The sequence below is a fragment of the Anabrus simplex genome, chromosome 3 (assembly GCF_040414725.1).
Source record: "Anabrus simplex isolate iqAnaSimp1 chromosome 3, ASM4041472v1, whole genome shotgun sequence".
In the NCBI taxonomy this organism is placed as follows: domain Eukaryota; kingdom Metazoa; phylum Arthropoda; class Insecta; order Orthoptera; family Tettigoniidae; genus Anabrus; species Anabrus simplex.
In genome coordinates this window covers 134,723,388-134,747,697 of record NC_090267.1, presented here as the reverse complement: position 1 = coordinate 134,747,697, position 24,310 = coordinate 134,723,388, and the positions used below count along the sequence as shown (strand labels likewise).

General features: G+C 38.0%; 1 protein-coding gene across 6 annotated transcripts in view; it reads right to left on the bottom strand.

Moving 5' to 3' along the window:
- Positions 1–24,310, bottom strand: part of Unc-115a (Uncoordinated 115a) — a 475,062-nt gene that overhangs the window by 105,856 nt on the left and 344,896 nt on the right. For all 6 annotated transcript variants that reach the window (XM_068226596.1, XM_067142724.2, XM_067142725.2 and 3 more), the window contains one exon: positions 9,035–9,151. In XM_068226596.1, coding sequence (XP_068082697.1) covers positions 9,035–9,151 — 117 coding nt within the window. The remainder of the gene's footprint in view (positions 1–9,034; positions 9,152–24,310) is intronic.

Here is a 24,310-nt window from a genome sequence, read left to right as displayed (position 1 = left end):
TTCGGTGCGTACGAATTGATTATATGAGCTACTCTTTTTCGCCAATTGTGGGCATCGCCAGTGTTTGCGTATTCTGCTTCTCTGCACACTCTCTGCTACGTAATATTATGGCATTCCTTAAAACGCTGAATACAAAAGACAATTTCACTTGAATTTAGCAAATATGAAGCACACTGAAGATACACCGAAGTGAGTGGTGAGTGAAAGTACGGTTAGCTACCCCTGTACGTTTCGGAAGACGCATTCTATCATGACGTGGATAAATTTTGAATTTAAATTACTCTGTAAAATCTTACTTTTCTTAAAATTAAAATCAGTTTTGAATTAAAAGTCAATTTCGGTTATGGGACCAACACAGTTCTTTGAATTACGAATTATCTGTATTTCGAATTAAACAACGTGCAAAACCATACCTCTTGTTTCTGGGAACGAGTGCATCTTTGAATTAGGTGTGATTTTGAATTAACCGATTTTGACTTATCGTATCAATATACGATACTACAGTAGAACGCAGCCCGGAAGGCGGTTTGAAGAGGGTTGCGCAGTAACATTCGTGCGCTTTCTAGTATGACGTGTTTTCCGCTGAGCCAATAGAATCATTTCAGTAAGAGGTGCCTGTATGTGCGGGTCACGAGTGAATGTTTAGAGTTTTATTTGTAAATATCATAATCAACGAATTTAGGGAACTTTTTGCGTGTGTACAATAGATCCAGGAAGAGCAAAAAGACAAGTATTCCGTCGACAGGTGAGGGAAATAGTATTTAAAGTGTATTTGTATTTGGTAAGCATGCAGCAGCAGGCGTTCATAGGCGGAGAAGGTGAGGAACGCCATGTTGCCACGCTTCAAAAGAAGACAGCACTCGCGTGTGGTATCGGCCTGCAAACAGTACAGAAGATAAAACAAGCTTCGGAAATAAAAATAATGCGGTGTTCAGGTCGCCAGAGAAGAACCCTTAGAGGAAGAAGCCAGTGACGGTCCTCGATTTCATTAAAAATGTTCTGTGTACAACAATATTTGATATGTATAGAAACTGCGAATATCCTACAGCATTGAAACTGGACCATCCATTTACCTTCCTTAATATCTCGAAAATTTTCCTTAACACCTTCGTGGGGTTTGATGTTAAAAATTAATTTGGACTTTCAGAAAACGTTTAAGCCCACAAAAAATATAGGTCATCGCTTTGGAATTAAAGATATAACTGGATGAAAAATTGTTTACACATACATGCTGTTATGAGTAGCCACATTAGCATCACCGCACCTCATACTTTTGTCTCTCTCTGCGCAACGAAACCGCCTTCCGGGCTGCATTCTACTCTAGTGAAGCATCAAAGACCAAAGCATTCTGCAAAAGTGTTTCAGTCTTAAGTTCTCTGTTGTCAACAACAGCGGTCGCAAAGTCCCTGGCTATCAGATAGCCTTTACTGAAATTTTCAGCGTTTCTCAGAAAAGCGTAGACTTTGTAGCTGAAATTTATGCAAAAACTGTAAATACAGTCCTGGAAAGAAGTGGTGGGGACAGGAAAACTCTAATTTATTGGGAGAAGCAACAGTGTGTTATATACTTAACAAGTTCTCTAAAATGTGTGGAATTACTTTGTTGCAAGTCAAAATCAAAAAAACAGAATGTACCTGGCCTCAAGTACAAGCATAAATAAGCTATACACTATTTACGAGAAGCCTCTTGGCCAGGAAAATAGTAAACTCAAGGTAATTCAATGCAATTTTCATCATATCCTCATAATGCACTTCAAACCTGGCACTAAAACTCCCAGCAAGGATTCTTGCTCATTGTGTTCTCAACTCAAAGTGCATAAGAAAGGGATAGTAAGCAAGTGAAAGACATACTCGTACAGAAACGAGATCATGTGTTAAGAGCAAAGGCCTTTTAAATTTTTTTGGAGTGAGTGCTCTAAATGCAGATAAATGGTGATCAACATTTATTACTGATTTTAACTAATAGTAACATTGTAACTATATAAATAAGTAATGGAAAGAACAAACAAGTGCAAATCAAGTCATATATATAAAGACGGGGACAATAAAATTGTTCAAGAAGCACTTTATCTGGCAAGTAGTAGACAAATTGCAGAATAGGAAGAGCCTTCTCAGAAATTTAGTAAATTCATAATTTTTGTACAGCCACTGGAGACGAACATTGGTTGCATTTTCAACAATCTTTGCTTCCTCTTTGCAACGGAACTATCAATAAAGTCATAGCTAAACCGACAACACAATTTCACGGAGAAAATGAGGAGACCATAAAATAGCGATGTACAAAAATTTAGCTGCCATTTCGAACTGGAAGGTGTCCAAATCTTGGTTCAAAATCTGTGTGATAAAGCAACTACTGGACAACGCTTGCATCTTGCTGACTCGTGTGGCACACAGCAGAGTGGAGTTGCAGTTGTGCTGGAGAGAGATACTCTAGAATGAACTGGCATGTTACCGCGAGCCCAGGTCCCTTTCATGTTAGGGAACGAATGTGAAACATAAATGAGGTTACATGAATAGAACCTTCCAGTTCGAAATGGCAGCTAAATTTTTGTACATCACTATTTTATGGTCTCCTCATTTTCTCCGTGAAACTGTGTTGTCGGTTTAGCTATGACTTTATTGATAGTTCCGTTGCAAAGAGGAAGCAAAGATTGTTGAAAATGCAACCAATGTGATTGTAAGATCTGCAGCCGTCAAAGCCATTTTTGATAAATGAGGTTCTTCGTTAATCACATGATAAAAATACAAATATTTTTGACACCACACACAATGAATGGAAGGCTGCACTGTTATTCAGAGTGAATGGAAGGCTGCATTGTTATTCAAAGTTTTCTTACTTATTTGAAGGCAATACTGCCAGGCACTCTGAACTTGGGAGGTCTCTTCTTAGTGTAATTGGTTATGAACCATGAAATTTTAATCATGCCCTTGAACAGTGGGGAAGAAAATTTAAAATGGCATTTTCAATATGCTGTTTCTCTGATAAACATCAAACCGGATGTCTTCACAAAAAGCTGACGGAATGTATGTTAAACAGCTAAAATCACCCGTGTACGTGGGCTTTCTCTTTCTCCATCTACCAACCCTAGATTGTTCATGTGCAATTTAACGAAAATAAATAATAATAATAATAATAATAATAATAATAATAATAATAATAATAGCTATATTTTCTCAGTAGTGCCAGGAGGAATCTGGAGAATTTCTAAAGTGTTGCCTGGAGGAATGTCTTCTAGGCAGCTTTTATCACTATAAGTAGTCTCCAGGAATCTAACAGTAGCAAACACTTGTCTTTCGCGAATGGGAAGGCTTCTTTAAACCAATACTTTAATTCCTTCTGTCCCAATTTTCCCTGATTTTGTGGCTGTTACAATTATATTTTCGGCATGAAACATTTCTTTGAAAACTCTCGGACTGGAAGTTCCAGTTGCCTCCTGTAGTACAATGAATAATTTCAGGAAAAGAGTACCGGCCATACTAACAGCAGGCACAATTGTGTATAATAGGGTAAGTGCACTGACTAATTGGGCATCTATTTCTGTACGTTTCTCACCAACGAACAATTGAGACCTTTTCTTTTTCAGCTCGTGCACAAAAACCACTCTGATCTGTGTTGTATATTGAAGAGGGGATGAAGTCTAAAAATCACTCTGTAGCCAATTCCACAAATTTATTTGTGGCATTTTCTTTTTTCTCTTCTTGCAGATACGCATAGGATACAAATTCCGTTATTGTTATACTTTTAATTCAATACTTTTTCTTGAAGTGACTCAACCAACCAGCAGATGAGCTGAAATTGCTTTGTCCTATCGAAATCTCTGTTGAAATGTCCAAGACCCACAGTCACAGGTCTTCATCGCAAACATTCTGATTCAACATTCTTATTTCTGCAAAGCAAGAAACTAATTTTTTATACATCAATTTCTTGATTTCAATGGGTTCTGCCACCTATACAGTTGTCATAGTGACGTCACCATACGACAATGTTTGCAAACAGTGAGTAATGAAAGCCTCTTCTTACCATAAATTTACAGCTTTCCTCTTTATGCAATATCTACAGTGTGTTTCACTTTCTTCTGTGAAATGGAAGCATAGCTTGAATAGGTAGGTTTGTCAGATGACTGCAGTGTCTCTTCACTGGATTGATGGGAATCAAACTCTGGGCTCAAACTTGGATCTGTAACACCTCTTATAACTGGCAATGGTGTGCTGCCTTCTCTTTCAGATGATGCAGATGAGGTGTCACTGCTTCCACTATCACTATTTCTCTTCAGACATTACTCCAAGGCAATGCTGACATCCATGGGATGATTTTTAATTAGTTTGATAACATGTCGACCCATCTCCCTTTCTTCAGAGTAATTTCATGGGAAGAAGAGAAACCATTTTCACGGAAATAACATAATGCATACTCTACAACATTAGCCGGATTCATGACTGCTCTCTCAAAGGAACATGTGTTAACTGCCTGCCACAGAAAGCTCAAGGTACTGTAAGGTGCTCCCTTCAGCTGATCACCGGGGCCCGAGTCCTGTGAAATCACAATGTTCTTATTTCAAATATCAGACTATAGTCTCGGACAGCCCCGCGTTGTAGGGGTTGCGTGCCTGCCTCTTACCCAAAGGCCCCGGGTTCGATTCCTGGCCAGGTCAGGGATTTTTACCTCGATCTGAGGACTGGTTCGAGGTCCATTCAGCCTACGTGATTAGAATTGAGGAGCTATCTGATGGTGAGGTGGCGGTCCCAGTCTAGAAAGCCAAAAATAAAGACCAAGAGGATTCATCGTGCTGACCACACAACACCTCGTAATCTGCAGGCCTTTGGGTTGAGCAGCGGTCGCTTGGTAGGCCAAGGCCCTTCAGGGCTGTAGTGCCAGGGGTTGGGTTAGGTTAGGTTAGACTATAGTCTCGCCCACTTTTCTCAACTTGCTTGATATGCAAACCCTTTCAGACCATGCATGCACAATTGTGCGGGTCCGTGTTTTATTTATTTCTGAGCTTATTTGACGTTTTCTTGGGGCTAGACTGGACTGCAGTGCTTGTGCGGGACACGTAGCATGTACTTCAGCTGTTTTTATTTAGTACTTCACCACCAGGGGGCAGGAAGAAGAGTTTAAAAATACACTTAATTAGCAAGATGGCGGGAAGCAGTAATGCCTAAAGTAAGTATTTATTTATTTATTTATTTATTGCATTCATGTTAATCTAGAAGCTTTACTGAATATCAAAATATAAGTGTGTAAATTGTGAACTTACAACATCGTACGTAATACCATGAGGTTTTGAATGTTGATACGCACATATGTGCTGTCACAAAAAACGACTGAGAAAGCAAAAATCATACTCTACATAAGAAATGTAATGTATAAGATTTTAATTGTTTAAAATTGTTCCACACTGTAAAATAGAACATTTGATCATGTACATGTGCATATTCACATGTACTGAGTTGAATTTTTTTTTAAATTTTTATTTTTTGCAAGTAACGAATGAAGTTCTGACATGCACAATTGTGTGGGTTCTGTTTTTTTTTTGCTAGTTGCTTTACGTCGCACCGACACAGATAGGTCTTATGGTGACGATGGGATAGGAAAGGCCTAGGAGTTGGAAGGAAGCGGCCGTGGCCTTAATTAAGGTACAGCCCCAGCATTTGCCTGGTGTGAAAATGGGAAACCACGGAAAACCATCTTCAGGGCTGCCGACAGTGGGGCTCGAACCCACGATCTCCCGGATGCAAGCTCACAGCCCCGCGCCTCTACGCGCACGGCCAACTCGCCCGGTGGTTCTGTTTCTCAGCCGATAGTTCTTATTTTGTAAAATAAACTGTAAAAAATGTTTTTGAGAGCATTTTAGTAAGTTTTTGATGTTTTGACACCTCCAGATTTCTTTCAGGTCTGCCGACAAGTTGCTGCTGCCAAAAGGGCAGTAAAAGCAAAACTCTTCCTCAATGTAAAAAAATATAACGTTTACTTGTGTTTGAGTGAAGATTTAATTGTTTTAAATTATTCCCCACTGTAAAAATAGAACATTTGATCATGTGCATATGTATATTCACATGCACTGAGATAATTTTTCTTTTTTGTAAGTAGTGAATTAAGTCCTGACACACACAATTGTGCAAGTGCTTTTTTTCAGATGTTAATTTTTATTTTGTAGAATAAACTAAAAATATATGTATTTAAGAGCATTTTAGTCAGTTTTTTACGTACAAACAAAAATTCACACCGCCAGTTTTCTTTCAGGTCTGTAAGGGATATGCAAAGAGGTTCATGGCTAGCAGTGGATGACCTTCTCTAAAGTACCACATTCGTTGTTAATTATTTTGGCAAACTTCTGTCTAAGGATGATGATCACCTTTAATTTTCCCTTAAAACAGTAAGTCACACCACTACCACCATCACCACCATCTCCACCACAAACTTCTGCCAACATAGCATTTCTCAAGAAAGTTTGTAGGCATCTTGTCATGAGTACTGATGTGAGGAGAATAGGATGTTCAAAAATGGTCTTCGCTATTAAGTGTTGGTGCCCATTCCTTGATGAAACTGGGAAGCACATGCGAGCCTGCCAGAAGTCGAGAAACTGATTTGAAACTGGAACTAATGAGGAGACAGCTCATCTACAAGTAGGACCGAAAAATAATTGGAGCTTAAATGTGGTGCTGACACACAACCAAGTTATGGATAATGCCACTACGTTTCATCAGTGTAAAGTTTTCTGGGTCATTCCACTACATTGGATCATTTTCCTAGAACTGAAAGGTGTTTTTGCAGAATTTTTCTTAAGCAGTTACAAGCAAGGGCTGCGATTTTATGTAGGCTGACCATAACAAAGCGAGGGTCAAATTTGGCTTTCTTTTGGGGGAAATATGCAGCTCCTACATTAAAAAAAGATTTTCGTATATAATCTGAGAATGACAGTTTTTTTTATAGGCATATAGAAGTCAAAGAATGCTAGTAACAAGGTCAGACACATTAAGAAAAGAAATGTATGTAGAAGAACTGGGACTGATCAGGGGGCAAAGAATGAAGAAGTCAAATTGGAGCAGAGAATGAATATGTCAAGTTGGTCTCTACCTCTTTGTTTTTCATATTTGGCCTGGTCTCTTTTGCTAAGCTTATCCACATTAGCTTGCATTTATCCTTGTCTCTTGTCTCTTAATTTATCTCAGTGTTTAATTTTCTATTTTTGACTTATTTTCATACGCTTTATTTTTTCTGTCACATTACTGGTATTTTATGACACATAACCTGTCAGAACCATGGTGGGACTTAGACATGCATAAATTAGGTAACTCTTACAGCACATAATTTCAGAGCCTCCGCGGCTCAGGCAGTAGAGCTCCGGCCTCTCACTGCTGGGTTCTGTGGTTCAAATCCCTGTCACTCCATGTGAGATTTGTGCTGGACAAAGCGGAGGCGGACAGGTTTATCTCTGGGTACTCCGGTTTTTCCTGTCATCTATCATTCCAGAAACACTCTCCAATATCATTTCATTTCATATATCAGTCATTAATCATTGCCCCAGAGGTTCAGCAGCCGGCACAATTCCTATCCTCGCCGCTAGATGGGGCTTCATTCATTCCATTCCTGACCTTGTCGAATGACTGGAAACAGGCTGTGGATTTACAGCACATAATTTCAAACTAAAATATCTTCTTAAACTGTAGACTTTCACGACCACTAAATTACATCATAGTACATTATTTTGGGGATGTTAGGTTGTTTAATAGTTATTATTGTATGCTGTTGCCTTTGGCAGCAAGATGTAGTCTTTATAGTGCGCTATGTCTTCTGATATAGGCTAGGATAAATTTGTTACTTTCATAGACCTGTCTCAGTCTCTTCCTTGGCTTTGGCAAATTGAAAGTGACCGAGGTATGAGCGATGCTAGTAACACCATTCCTTATGCAGCCAGTCCCTGTTATGAATGGTGTGAAAATATCGCTCATGGGGTTGTTGGTGCATGCTATTCAGTGGGCTTGGCAGACTGATATGCAATAGCAAGTTCTGGCCCAGTGAGGAAAGTAACAGGAAACTACATCACTCCTCATTTCCCTAGCATGCCTCTTCACTGACATCTGGGCTATCTATGACAGCTGTTGGTGGAGCTGTGGAGGATGAAACCAGCCTTCGGGCTGAATATCCAATATACATATAATGTATGCTGATGCATTTCAAACCTGCAACCATGATCATGTTCAGGGCATAACAAAGATGAACGAAAACTGTAAGTGGCAGGAGAAAGATGTTGAGTTCACTATAGAGGGCAGTCATGATCTTCTCAGAGTATAGCAGTCCCCTTTGTTAAAATAATTCGGGGCATTTAGCAATTTCTATTGCCACACGAATGATTCTAGGTGTAAATCATTTCTCTTTACAAATTACAGATGTTGCATCAAAAATTATTTGATGGTCATTATGTATGACATGCTCTGCCAGAGCAGACTTCTCTGGCTGGCAAGGACATAAGTGCCTGCAATGTTCCTTAACACTCATTGCTACCTTCCTACATGTTTGGCCAACATAAACCCATTCACAGGAACAAGGAATCATAATATTCCAGCACAGTTTAAACGAATAGGATCTTTAACAGATCGCAAGCACCTGCCTACGATGATATTAGGCTCAAAGATGGTCTTAATATTGTGCCTTCTGAGAGCATTGCCAATCTTATCCCTGACAGATTGTATGCATCATAAGAAGGCCAGATTCAGAGGAGGAGAATCACATGACAATCTGTCTTTTGGCTTAGGATGTAGCACTTAGATAATCCATTTGTGATTTACTAAGCAACCTTGTAGTTTTACAAAACTAATGATATATAGCAATCCTAGCCAAGAACTTCCAGTTTTACACAGAATCTGGACACAGGGACATGCCTTTATTTAAAAAATCCTGCATGCATTGGTCAGGATACAAACTGCCATCATCAAGGTGAGAAGCCAGCGACAATGTCTCTTTGTTATCACACCCACATTGCGCATATAAATTCTCATGACAGGTAACAAACTATCAGAATTCTATGGAAACTTACCGTTATAACTAGGAATAGTTCCCACAGAACGTCCAACAGATGAGCGATAGCTAGAGCTGCGATCCATCAGTTCCTCATCCTCCCAGGGTCGGGGATGGTCCACATTGCGTGATGGTGCTGAAACAACAATTTGTAATGTAGATAAGGAAAGACTTTTTGTAATTTAAAAAAAACCTATAAAACATTGTAAATTATTTGAGACGCTTAGAAGACTCCTAAAATTGTTGTATAGCAAGCCTATGTATGTTGTACAATCACTTTCTTTGTTGCCTAAAAAGAGTAGGCCTACACAATTAGCTTCTCTTCACACTTAATGATTACAATGGTGTCAGCAAAGAATGAAGTGAAACATTGTTGAATATAGATTCATTCTTAACCTTCTATATTGAGGGCTTTCTTTCATAGGACATATATGGTATAGAATTTCATATGAATAGAGGCAAGATTTTTCAGCATTCCTTTTTAACTTTGGTTTTAAACGATAATATCTTTAGAGTTATTGGTGGTGTCAAGTAATGAAGTGAATTACATTATAAAGACTTCCTTTTCTGTAGATTGCTCAGAATTAAAAAAGAATGGTATTTCTGTATCAGTGATGTTCACAGCAAAAAGGAAATGCAATTTTTAAGTTTCCATCATCTCTGTATTTTTCTTATTTTTTTTACAATCTGCTTCACGTCGCACTGACACAGATAGGTCTTATGGTGACAATGGGATAGGAGAGGGTTAGGAGTGGTGGGAAAGAAACAACCATGGCGTTAATTAGGGTGTAAAAATGGAAAATGGGGTTCTAACCCACTATCTTCTGAATGAAAGGTGATAGTTAAGTGACTCAATCCTTGCAGCCACTTGCTTGGTATGTATGTATGTATGTATGTATGTATGTATGTATGTATGTATGTATGTATGTATGTATGTATGTATGTATGTATGTATGTATGTATGTATGTATGTATGTATGTATGCACACGTATCACAAGAAAATGGCTAAACATAATTTAATGAAAATTAGTGTGTAAATGTCAAGTCTTGGAATAAAGCCCTACACTTTAGACTATGAATAATCTTATTCATGCTGAGTGAAATAGTAGTTTAGGGAAAGGCTTAAAATGTAATTCTCAAATACCTATGTTATTAGCGGCCCTATTAAATACTAGATAACAAAAGTTATATAGAATACAATTTCCGATCATTTATACCTTATACAGTTTTACCATACCGGCTGGGACAAGAGATATTCATGAATTTAGAATGTTTTGCCAAGTCCATATCCATGCCAAGCCATGAGAAAATGGGTAAGCAGAATTTAATGAAAAGTGATATGTAAAGTTGGGGAATAAGGCACTACAGACTAGGCTACACAAATTTATATTCATGCTGGATGAAATGGTAGTTTAGGGGAAGGCCAAAAATGTAATTCTCAAAAATCTATGTTAATAGTGGTCCTATCCATAACAAATGTAGAAAATACAATTTCCGATTATTTATATCTTAAACAGTTTTACCATACCGATTATAAGATAATGCCTGAATTTTGACTTTTGTTGTTTAGTCCATTATCAACACCAAGCATCACTAAAGTGCAAATACTGGCGATGGTTGTGGATTTTGTTGCGATTACCTCAAGGTGAAAAACTGTGTGGTCATCAGCCCATATTGACAAGGAAAATTGTGAAGATGATTATCAAAATGAGAGAAAAAATCATAAGAGAAATGATTGCTTGAATTATAAGACAAGAGAGGAAGTCATGAAAGGAGGACACTTTTTACATTAAACACTGTAATATCACAGAGTCAGAGAAAAACTGAATTTGAAGGCCTATTATATCAAAAGCCCACAAAATTGATCAACAACATTACAATGAATATTGTTTGTTGTGATGTGTTCTGAGGCAATGAATGGACTGAGGAGTGTGCACATTTAACAGAAAATTGCAGAGCAGTGTTCACTGCTGTCTGTGGCTGGATCAATCCAGTTCTGGAACTTGAATGGCTATAATGCCAGCATAGCACTCTTCATAAAAAGATAGAAACTGTGTTGTTTTTTATTTCTTCAAGAATTTAATATGATAACATTGCTTTTTAAGTGCAACATTCCAGTCAGATAAAATTGTATTCTGACAAGAATACCGATGTCATTATAATGACCTGAGTTCAGTTAAATATTTGTCTGGGTCTGTTACAGCATTATGGAAAAATGGATAGGTGTATTTTAATGGTATTTCAATTTACTTTAAGTTCGAGTAGGATCTTAGCCTATAAGTCGTTCTAAAATTTTCACCGGGAGGGTGTGCTTCAGAAGGGACTTAAAGCATAAAACTCTATGCATCTCTCTTAAGGTTGGTTTTACATGAAAATAGCTCATGGCAAATTTTTGTTGCATACCTTTTTCAGATACAGAGAAAAATAAGGAAATTTTCAGTGGCAGTCATATGACAGTGTAAGTCCAAAAGCCAGTAACTAGCTACACAGACTGTAAAGAGAGTTACTATGGAGATTGTTCTAGCAACATTTTAAAGGCTTAGTACACCTGTCAGTATTTTTTAAATATTAACCTGATATTTGGCTTTCTTTTATACTGGAAGGAAGACATGAAATCAATTTCAATAACGATGCAAAAAATAAAAATAAAAACTGTAAAAGGCTACAGAGAGCATCGAAGCAAGTACGTCATGACAACCCACTGACAGGGAGCGGCATACCCAGTTATGTACCTTAGAATCTGGAAAATAACGTGAGTGTTTGACAAAAATATCAACTTTTAAAAAAGTAACTGTTAGGCTTTTCAGTCTGCCAAAACTAACTTTGAGTAAATAAATTAATAAACTACCTGAAAGAGAAGACATACAGTAACAGTATTATACCTGCAAAAGAAACAAACAACTTACATAAAAACATGTCTTTATTTTAATTAAGTGGTTTCTTTTGCAGGTATAATACTGTTACCATATGTTTTCTCTTTCAGGAAGTTTATACATTTACTTACTCAAAGTTTGTTTCAGCAGACTGAAGAGCCTAAAAGTTATAAATTAACTGCATTGAAACTGAAAAGAGATGGTTTCAGATATAATTTTTTTTAAATGCATCGTGTGATCGTCCTGTCAATGACTGGTATTACAGCTAGTATCTCAGTAGCATAGCCAGGATAGGCCGATGGGGGGTTTATAGTTACAAAATGCTGATAGAACATGATGAAAGTGCGTGTGTGTTGCTCGCGTGCATGATTTGTTATTATAAGGACAGTGATACAAGTGAATTATGTTGATATTCAGATTGCAGTACACTACAAGATCTTACATTAAAACACAGAACAAGAACAATACGATCAAGGTCAACAATTTTACAGTGAATTGTACATTCAGTTTACAATCTAAAGTCAAATTTTCAAGGCATTTTAGAAAATTGATTTAACAGATCTCTTGGTTTTACAATTATGTCTCTGAATTTTATTTAGTTTATTACCGGTTTCTGTTAATTTTCTTTTTGTAAATATTCTGTGAAGGGAGGAGGGTGTCTAACCCTCAGTAACTCCCTCCTGGCTATGCCCCTGTAGTATCTGCATGTATTGAGAGTAATCTGCATTGATAATCTACATTTTAGGTGGATTTTTCATGTTTACTCTAGTAATTTAATAAATCAAATTTTCAAGGCTTTTTAGAAAATTGATTCAACAGATCTCTTGGTTTTACAATTATGTCTCTGAATTTTATTTAGTTTATTACCGGTTTCTGTTAATTTTCTTTTTGTAAATATTCTGTGAGGGGAGGAGGGTGTTTAACCTTCAGTAACTCCCCCCTGGCTATGTCCCTGTAGTATCTGCATGTATTAACACATTGGAGACCGAGCTCGAGTGTGTATCGGGGTAGGGTAACAGCACAGACTGACCGCGCCCGAGGCTAACTCGGGCCCGCGTATTTATTACATTGTCAACACAACCCGAACGAGAATCGGGCGGAAACTATATATACCACTTTGTAGAACTTTTATAACAGATATACCGTGCATTCCTGCCCTCTGTCGTCGTTTTCTCGAAGTTATAGCAGCTTATTTTTGCACATGTTCGCTTCTACACTCCATGCTTCCAGCTGCTCAAGGCGCGCGCTTTCAGAGTTTTGTTTACATCGTGCGAAGTGTTTAGATTGTGATTTGTTTCTGCTATCATGAGTGGATCATTGAATGAAAGTGGAATTGTAGAGACGTTAGAAGAGATTTTTGATGACAGCGGTTCAGAAGAGGCAGAAGATTCAGACCTAGACCCTGATTTCGAACTTCATGTTAGTGATGAAGGTATTTATAACCTATTCTATCATATTCTACCCACGTTTGATTTCGCACTCTGTAGTTTATTTAGCTAATGTTTCATGATCTTCATATGACTGGAGATTCATACAGAAGTAAATTAGTAATATAGTTTTCTTTATTTTAGAACGAAGTGACGCAAGCGATGATAATTCGAAGGCAGAGAATGACTCGCATTCGCCGGGTACTTCTGGTGATTTGGATGCTGTTCCTGACATCACGCCAGCTCCAAAAAGACGTAAACGTTCTGGTTATGGTACGAGAACTTGTAGGAAGCCTACAGATACTGAATTAGGTTGGACTTTCACTGATTCTCCGCCTAAAGAGCCTATTTTTCGAAAACAATCGGGTGTGTCCGCTCCACTGGATGGAACATCAACTGCGCTAGATTGTTTTTAAATTTTTCTTCCGGAAACAATGGTGAAACACTTCAAATCCGAGACTGACAAGTATGCTGCCTCCATTACTGAAAAACTAAGACGAACAATGAAATTGAAACCGAAAAGTCTGTGGAGCTTGTGGCGGCCCGTCAAGTTATGTGAGATTTACGCATTTCTCGCAGTTGTCATTCATATGTGCCTTGTAAAGAAAACAAAACTGAGTGACTATTGGTCAAAAAGTGCATTTCTTTCGACTCCATTTCCATCATCTGTTATGAGCAGAAATCGTTTCAAGGCGATTCTTTCAAACTTTCATTTGAATGATAACACAACATACATTCCTCGTGGGCAGCCAAACCATGATCCATTACATAAAATTCGCCCTTTATTTGACAGTCTCGTTCATACATTTTGCTCTTCGTACGTTCCATACTCTAAATTAACAATTGATGAAGGAATGTGTGGTTTTCGTGGTCGAATTCAATTCAAAGTGTACATGAAAAACAAGCCCGAAAAATATGGTATAAAGTTATTTGTTGTTTGCAATGCTTTTTCAGGGTATGTTTTGAAAATGGAAGTCTATTCTGGGAAAGGTGCTGCAGACACTGGCATTATTCCACTTTTTACTAGACTGCCAGCAAACTACTTGGATAAAGGCCATACTGTTTACATGGACAGGTATTATAGCTCCCCTGCAGTTTTTTACTTTTTATGGGAAAGGAAGACTAAAGCTGTAGGAACGTGTATGCCCAACAGAAAAGAGTTGCCTCAGATTAACATTGTTACAAAGAAGATACAGAGAGACGAATTAGTATTTATGCGCAGAAATCATCTTCTTTGTTTGAAGTGGAAGGACACAAGGGATGTTTTGCTTTTGTCAACTTGTCACAAGGCGACCTCGTCTGATGTTGTTCGCACGAGAGAGGGCCCCAAAATTAAATCTAAACCAGATGCTATCCTTGATTACAATGTGAACAAAACAGGGGTAGACAGGAGTGATCAGATGATAGCATATTATCCCTTTGGAAGAAAGCAACTGAAATGGTGGAAAAAGTTGTTCTTCCATATGCTTGTTATGGCAATCACAAATGCATTTGTGCTGTACCGGGAAACCCGCGATGTGAGTAACAGAAAACATTGTCACCTACAACAGTTCATGGTTGAGTTAGGTGAAGCTCTTTTAGCAAAATCTGGAACAGATGTTCACCAGCTACCAGGATCAAGTGCAGCCTCCAACAGATTGCTAGGACGGCATTTTGTTGAGAGGATTCCTCCAACAGAAAAGAAAGCACAACCAACGCGCACTTGTAAAGTCTGTGCAGATAAAGGAAAAGTAAAAAATGGAAAAGTAACGAGAAAAGAGACATGCTGGTGGTGTCCAATGCGTTCTGTAGCACTCTGTGTCCCTGAATGTTCAAGCTCATTATGTGTAAAGACTTTGTTGTCAGACTTTTTGTTGTTGTTGTAAAAGGCATACAATTGGATGTGAAAAGTATTCAACAGAACTTAATGTAACATTTTAATCTGTAAAATAGACACTTTAAATTTTTAGACGATATAAATGTTTTACAATTGCAATCTACCTACTATTTTCTACAATTTTTTAAAAACCCTCAAAATATGGCGGTCTGCCTGAGCATACACCACCTTAAAACATGGTCTCCAATGTGTTAAGAGTAATCTGCATTGATAATCTACATTTTAGGTGGATTTTTCATGTTTACTCTAGTAATTTAATAATGAACAGAAAAATGGATAAAAATCACCAGATTTGCAATTTAATTAATATTACAAAATGTATTACTGAACAGTATGGGCCAATTAACAGAAATGATTACTAGTATTAAGCCTTAGACAATGGCTACCTAACCAATGTCTAAGTCACACACAATCTTCCAATAATAATAATAATAATAATAATAATAATAATAATAATAATAATAATAATAATAATAATAATAATAATAATAATAATAATAAAAATAAAAATAATAATAATAATAATGTTAGCTTTTTGCCCCACTATACTACATTTTTATGATTTTCGGAGACGCCGAGGTGTCGGAATGTAGTCAACAGGAGTTCTTTTACGTGCCAGTAAATCTAGCAACAAGAGGCTGTTGTATCTAAGCATCTTCAAATACCGCCGGATGGAGCCAGGATCGAACCGCCAAGTTAGGGTCAGAAGGCCAGTGCCGCAACCATCTGAGCCACTCAGTCTGACCCACAATGTTCCACTGCATAAACAATGTTCAACCAGTGTTTAGCTGGATGTCATTCAAGTTTCAAGATTGGTTTGAAAATGAAAAAAGAAATATCTTCCATGCTATTCCTTGCTTGCACAACCAATGAAATTTGTTGGTGTGAATGCCAAATGTTAGTCAGCTGTCACCCATCTTTACATATTTATTACACAATATGGCTAAACATGAGCATGACTTGCCCACAGGTACAGTAAGAACATCACTTTCTATGGAAATGAAATTTTTTTATTATAGTGCTGTCGTTACAGTGAGTGTAATCTAAATAGCATCGACAAAGGGAAGATAAAACTAGGTACATTGTAACTGAGTGAGTTGTATGGGCTACGTAGATGTAGGTTTGCATTCTGGAGATCGTTGAGTTCAAAACTCACCATCTGAAGATGTTTTACTGTAGTTTCCTCATTCTTACACCACTCAAACACTGGGGCTGTTATTAAGGCAATGGCAGCTTCCTTCCCAGTCCTTGCCTTTTCTTATTTTATCATTTATAAATTTCATTGTTGTTCTGTATTGACCTTGAATATTCAGAATATATATAGAGATTTGAGGATTTGTATTGATTGAGTGGAAATCCTCAAATCTCTATATATTCTGAATATTTCATAATTGCCAAAAACTTGTCTGAGTTAGTACGATGATAATCCAAGAAAAAACACACACACACAAAACCTATTTTGTAACATCATTATTATGTGCAAATACTTGGCAGTAAATATAACAGAATCTATCCCGGTTCACGTATGTGACAGCACTCTGTTGATACGGACAAGTTATTCTGATATGGATGTAGTCAATAGGACCTACTATTCGAGGAGGCTGTCACACTAACCTTTCTACCAGAATCGTCTCATCATGCTAATACAAATTATATGTTTCGTGGTACTAACCTCTGATTGTGATTGTGATTCACTCCTAAAATTTGAAGTTAAACGTTATACATGTTTAAACATCACCTGTTAAACACTGCCTTTAGACAGTGTCTAAGTGATAAATAACATGTTTGCAATGAGGCAGCCATATTCTGGCACTGTTTAATTATAAAAAGTTTAAATACCATTTCTGCAATCTGCCTTATGGATACCTGGTCTACTCATTTCAAAGCTACCATGGTTACTGTTGTAGCATTTTCTGTTTTTATACTTCTTTTCTGTCTGTTACAGAGTATTTAGCATCAACATTAGATGAAGGGATCCAAATCAATTTTAATACTGCCACAGCAAACAATGTAAGTTCATATTTAATTGAGAACAGTACTCTTGCCACATTCACCAACTGAGTCTGGATTATCTTGCTGATGGTTCAACTGCTTCAGAATAAAGCAGCCTTCCCAGAATTCAGCTTCAATCATTTTATTACAGAAATGGCAATTTCTTCTAGCATTCCATAAGAGAGGAATTATTTCTTATCCTTATGTTCTGAGTGTTGAAAAGGAGATCACAATCTTCCAATAGATATTCCGCTGAATCTTTAGCAAGAAGTTCCTTCATTTTGCAGATACACAACTGCACTGTTTTTCTGAACTGGATCAGAAACGCTAATTTTGCATAGGAAAGCAGACACCAAAATCAATGGGGGAAAAAGAAAAAGGAACGCGAAATCATAAGATAAATTCTAGGCCCAAAACTCGTAGATGGACAACACAGATTCAGAGGTAAACAGGAAATCAAACAATACACAAATATTCACAGCAACATAGAAAACTCAGATTATTATTACATACATACATACATACATTATCATTATAGACTGTTATGCCTTTCAGCGTTCAGTCTGCAAGCCTCTGTGAATTTACTAAACGTCGCCACAATCCTCTATTTGCAACTAGTGTTGTGGCCTCATTTAGTTCTATACCTCTTATCTTTAAATCGTTAGAAACCGAGTCTAACCATCGTCGTCTTGGTCTCCCTCTACTTCTCTTACCCTCCACAGCAGAGTCCATTATTCTCCTAGGTAACCTATCCTCCACCATTCGCCTCACATGACCCCACCACCGAAGCCGGTTTATGCGTACAGCTTCATCCATCGAGTTCATTCCTAAATTAGCCTTTATTTCCTCATTCCGAGTACCCTCCTGCCATTGTTCCCACCTGTTTGTACCAGCAATCATTCTCGCTACTTTCATGTCTGTAACTTCTAACTTATGAATAAGATATCCTGAGTCCACCCAGCTTTCGCTCCCGTAAAGCAAAGTTGGTCTGAAAACAGACCGATGTAAAGATAGTTTCGTCTGGGAGCTGACTTCCTTCTTACAGAATACAGTCGATCGCAGCTGCGAGCTCACTGCATTAGCTTTACGGCACCTTGATTCAATCTCACTTACTATATTACCATCCTGGGAGAACACACAACCTAAATACTTGAAATTATCGACCTGTTCTAGCTTAGTATCACCAATCTGACATTCAATTCTGTTGAATTTCTTACCTACTGACATCAATTTAGTCTTCGAGAGGCTAATTTTCATACCATACTCATTGCACCTATTTTCAAGTTCCACGATATTAGACTGTAGGCTTTCGGCACAATCTGCCATTAAGACCAAGTCGTCAGCATAGGCCAGACTGCTTACTACATTTCCACCTAATTGAATCCCTCCCTGCCATTTTATACCTTTCAGTAGATGATCCATGTAAACTACAAACAGCAAAGGTGAAAGATTACAGCCTTGTCTAACCCCTGTAAGTACCCTGAACCAAGAACTCATTCTGCCATCAATTCTCACTGAAGCCCAATTGTCAACATAAATGCCTTTGATAGCTTTTAATAATCTGCCTTTAATTCCATAGTCCCCCAGTATGGCGAACATCTTTTCCCTCGGTACCCTGTCATATGCTTTCTCTAGATCTACGAAGCATAAACACAACTGCCTATTCCTCTCGTAGCATTTTTCAATTACCTGGCGCATACTGAAAATCTGATCCTGACAGCCTCTCTGTGGTCTGAAACCACACTGGTTTTCATCCAACTTCCTTTCAACGACTGATCGCATCCTCCCTTCCAAGATGCCAGTGAATACTTTGCCTGGTATACTAATCAGTGAGATACCTCGATAGTTGTTGCAATCCTTCCTGTTCCCTTGCTTATAGATAGGGGCAATTACTGCTTTTGCCCAATCTGAAGGTACCTTACCAACACTCCACGCTAATTTTACTACTCTATGAAGCCATTTCATCCCTGCCTTCCCACTATACTTCACCATTTCAGGTCTAATTTCATCTATTCCTGCTGCCTTATGACAATGGAGTTTATTTACCATCCTTTCCACTTCCTCAAGCATAATTTCACCAACCTCATTTTCCTCCTCCCCTTGAGCTTCGCTGTTCACAACACCACCAGGATGATTTCCTTTTACATTGAGAAGATGTTCAAAATATTCCCTCCACCTCTCCAGTGATTCCCTGGGATCTATTATGAGTTCACCTGTATTACTCAAAACACTGTTCATTTCCTTTTTCCCTCCCTTCCTAAGATTCTTTATTACTGTCCAGAAAGGTTTCCCTGCTGCTTGACCTAGCCTTTCCAGGTTGTTACCAAAATCTTCCCATGACTTCTTTTTGGATTCAACAATTATTTGTTTCGCTCTGTTTCTTTCATCTACATACAACTCCCTATCTGCCTCGGCCCTTGTTTGGAGCCATTTCTTATAAGCCTTCTTTATTATTATTATTATTATTATTTTTTTTTTTTTGCTTTACGTTGCACAGACACATATGTCTTATGGCGACGATGGGGTAGGGAAGGCCTAGGAATTGGAAGGAAGCGGCCGTGCCCTTAATTAAGGTACAGCCCCGGCATTTGCCTGGTGTGAAAATGGGAAACCACGGAAAACCATCTTCAGGGCTGCCGACAGTGGGGCTCGAACCCACTATCTCCCGATTACTGGATACTGGCCGCACTTAAGCGACTGCAACTATCGAGCTTGGTAAACTCAGATTAAGATTTTATGGACATATTAACACATTCGCTCCCATATGTGACCAGGTTCGGATTAGGTTTCATGTGTGTAAAATACCATATCCGACCTTACATCAGATCTGAATTCACGCCAACATTTTACATTTAAATTTAAGTTAGGTGACAAAGTACATCAGTTTGCTGGTAGGTGGCGGGCAGATGAATATTTTACTACAGCTTAGGGTAATTTCTTGCATGTGTGATCTATATAAACATGTGCTAGTCTTGAGGTCCCTGAAGTACATGGATGGATGGATGGATGGATGGATGGAAGTGATATAAGGACTAGTCATGGCAAGTAAAACATTGCCTGTTTTACTAGTTGTACCGATGAAACAATTCATTTAAACTGTAAGTGGCTGCATAACTCACTAACAAAATATAAAACTGTAATACTCCTTGATAAAACAATATTTCTGTGTTAAAAACCCCACCAACAGGCAGAATCGAACCTGCATTCTTGCAGTCTGCAGTCCATTGACTTAACCGTTGCGCTGTCAGCGCAGTGTACAATAGCTTCTCATGAATTTACTCACAAACATTCATATATGTAGGCCTATATACTGTTAATTTTATTTTATTTTCTTTAAGGACTTGGTTCATTACCATCTTAAAATACACGGAAGTGGAGTGAATTGGTGCATACACTTGTATGTTGGAAAGTGTCGCGGCCATTTTTAATTGGCAAAAGCCAAAGATTCATGTGCGCAAGGGAAGTATTTCACCTGGAAAATCTTGAAAATAAAGAAATATATTTCCGTTGACTTTTCAAGAAATGCAAGATATTTGCTGTACTATTGAGACGATTTGGAAGATTGAATGAATACGTATGTACAATATTGTTCAAAATACGGAGATATTGAACACAAATGTAAAACCTCATATCAACCCTTTTCACCCCTTTAAAATCGGAATTTTAAAAATTTATTTTAAAATAGTATTTATGATATATGAAAACAAATATCTGAATGAATATAAGTACAATATTTTTCATAGAAACAGAGATATTCAACAAAAATGTACAATCACTTTTCACCCCCTTTCACCCCTTTAAAATAGGAATTTTTCAAAATCCTTTCTTAGTGCGCATCTAAGCTACAGTAGGAATATATCTTCAAATTTTCATGCAATTATCTCCAGTAGGTTTTGCTGTGCGTTGATTATCAGTCAGTCAGTCAGTCACAACATCTTGCTTTATTATTCTAAATAATCTATACAGCCCGTTGCTTTTATCATTACCGTAGTTACCTCATCCACTCCTGCTGGTTTACTACTCTTCATCTTTTGTATGGCTTCCTCTATTTCTAACATCGATATGTCCTTTTCTTGTTCTTCTTCTTTCCCCATTGAATCTTCTTGCTCCTTCTCATCTACCACTTCAATGTATTTAATATTGAGCAATTCTGAGAAGTATTCTTCCCATCTTTTTAGTATGCCATCGGCAGCCGGCACAATTCCTATCCTCGCCGCTAGATGGGCGCTTCATTCATTCATTCATTCCTGACCTGGTCAAATCATTGGAAACAGGCTATGGATTTTCATTTCATCTCTTTGCAACAATATCTGCCCTATTTCTGCTTTATCTTCCCTATTTCGTAAACCATTCTTCATCAAACCACACAAAACCTTTTTACTTCCCTTTTTATCCACCTGTAAAGTTTCTGTGGAACCTTCCCTGCCCTTTCGATTCTCTTCTTGTACTATTTTCTTACATACCTTTTTGGCTTCTTTACACTGTATTTCTTACCACATCTGGGAAACTGGAGATGGTTTAGGATGATGATGACAATGATGATGATGATGATATACTGTATTTCTGCCACTTCTCTGTACTTTTGCTGCCTACCCACTTCCTTCAAGCCATTTGTTTCTCTTTAGCTGCTTCCTTTCTCCTGTTGTTCCACCAAGGAGTCTCCTTTTCCTTTTTTTCTCCCTGATAGTCTTCCACAGGTGTTTACTGCACACTTTACAAATCCATTTCTGATGTCAATTCCTCCTCCACACTGTTCATGTTAACTTTGGGAATTTCTTTCTTCAGACACTCTTGAAACTTTTATCTTATTTCTTTCTCCTTTAACTTCCATCCCTTTATTTTCTTTCCCTTTTTGCTATTAACTTCATCATTTTACCAAGTCTTAATTTGGCTACCGTCACTTTATGGTCTCCTTTGAAATCTGCTCTTAGTGTTGCTGTCACATCTTCCAGTTGTCTACGTTTCTCCTTCTCCAACAGAACAACATCAATCATTGTCTTTGTCTTTCTATCTCCCCAACAATATCTAGTTATTATTTGAGAGTTATTTTTTCTAAACCATGTATTGCCAACAATTAAACCATTCCTTCTACAAAAATCTATTACCATGTCTGTTCCAACATGTGCATTCATGTCTCCCATTATGTCTCTTTGTCTTCAATACAGCTTTCCAGTTCTTCTAGAAACTCTTCTAAACATTCATCTGCATTCCCCAATTGGGGTGCATAAACTTGTATAAAATCCTTGATTCCACTCTCAAGTCCAAGTCTAACTTTAATTATCCTGTCACTGATCTGGTCAATTTTGTCCACATATTGCACTAGGTCTTCTCTCAATATAACACCAACACCATTTGTTGCCATCTTTCCTCCACTCCAATATAATCTATACCCCTTCTTGAATTCTTTTTGACTGTTCCCCTTCTATTTTGTTTCACTTATTCTCATCATTGCTATGTCTTTCTTCTCCATATACTCTATCAGTTCTTCTACCTTGCCATTCAAAGTCATGACACTGATGATGCCGATTCTTGTGTTGTCTGGTAGCCAACTTCTCACAGTTCCCCCAGAGCACCGGGAACTGCGTGTCACTCCAGGGTGACGCCCTAGCATTTCCGAGGCCTCGATTCACTCACACTCATTTTATAGGTTATTTGTACGATGGGTTCGCCATTCCCAAAGGCATTTTATTACCTTCTGCCAAGTTCAAATTAGGCTGCCCCTCACATGGAGTCAGACACCTTTTGTAGCCGCTCCTCTGGAGTGCAGACATTACGGGTTTGCCTCTTCCACCATCTCCACCGTACCGAAGTCCATCTTCTCCGCCGTATATGCCGCTGAGGTCTTCACCCATTATCCAGGGCAAGGGTCCTCCATATTTATGTCCCCTGGAGAGAGGGTTTGGGCTACCTGTTGGTCCGCAGGTTGTATTAGGTATTTCAACCAGCCCACATACTGCAGGGACCCCCTATCCACCACCTGGGGACGCACTCTGTAGGGGTCAGGTTCCCCTGGTTACTTACTGGAAGTTAACCCAACCACAAAGGGTGAGGTTATTTGCAGATTTATTTAGTATTTTGCAGATATTTTGTATTTTAATTTAGACAAGTAAAAGGTGCCAAATATGGCTGCCACCACAAGATTTAACATTGTCTGCTCTAGGGTTAAATGTCTTTGTGATATGAATTTCATGTTATTTCGTAATTTGATTCTTTTGCATTCAACACCTGTATGAAATGAAGGGTGTAGTTTTCCATGTTAAACATAAATTGAAATTATTTTGCATTACTGCACCTCATGAAATAATCTTGCTTCTAACTATGCAACATATAGCAATAACTTAAATTTGCAAAAGTTTTCCATGTTCTGTGGCAAGAGTGCTAACTTGCTATTTATCTCCCATTTCAGTAAGGGAGAAGTAGGAAGTATCTGGTATTGCCTATACTGTATGTGGTAGTCCATGACGGATGCAAATTACCTTATTTACGTGAATAATCCCTGTATATTAAAAAAAAATATATTGAGGCACGAAATTGGGGTGCAGGTTTTATTTGTGTCAATGTTGGTAACACGCTTATATTGAGAGTACAGTTATGCTTTGTGTAACTGCAGATGGAAGAAAACAGCCTTATATGTCATATTTAAACGGAAAACAAATCAGACTTTTAATTTAAAACCACTTTTACATTTTAAAAATAGTATTTTACACAGTAATTTAAATTCAAAATTTCTCCGTGTCACGATAGAATGCGTCTTCCGGAACGTGCAGGGGTAGCTTTCCGCACTTTCACTCCCTTTGGTGTGCTGACAGTTTGTTTCATAGCTGCTAAGTTCGAGTGAAATTGTAATTCTTTTGTATTCAACGTTTTACGGAACGCCACAGTTTCACGGAACAGGCAGTGTGCGAAGAAGCAGAATCCATAAACAATGGCGATTCTCTTTGGCGATGCTGACATTTGGCGAAAATACGTGGCTCAAAACTATAATCAATTTGTACGCAACGAACAATATTGTCAATGCCAATGAAACTGCATTGTTTTTTTATGCCTAGCCCAAACGGACTTTATAAAAGGAGATGGGCTCACTGTACTGTGTCGCAATGCAGACGGAAGCGAAAGACTTCCTCCC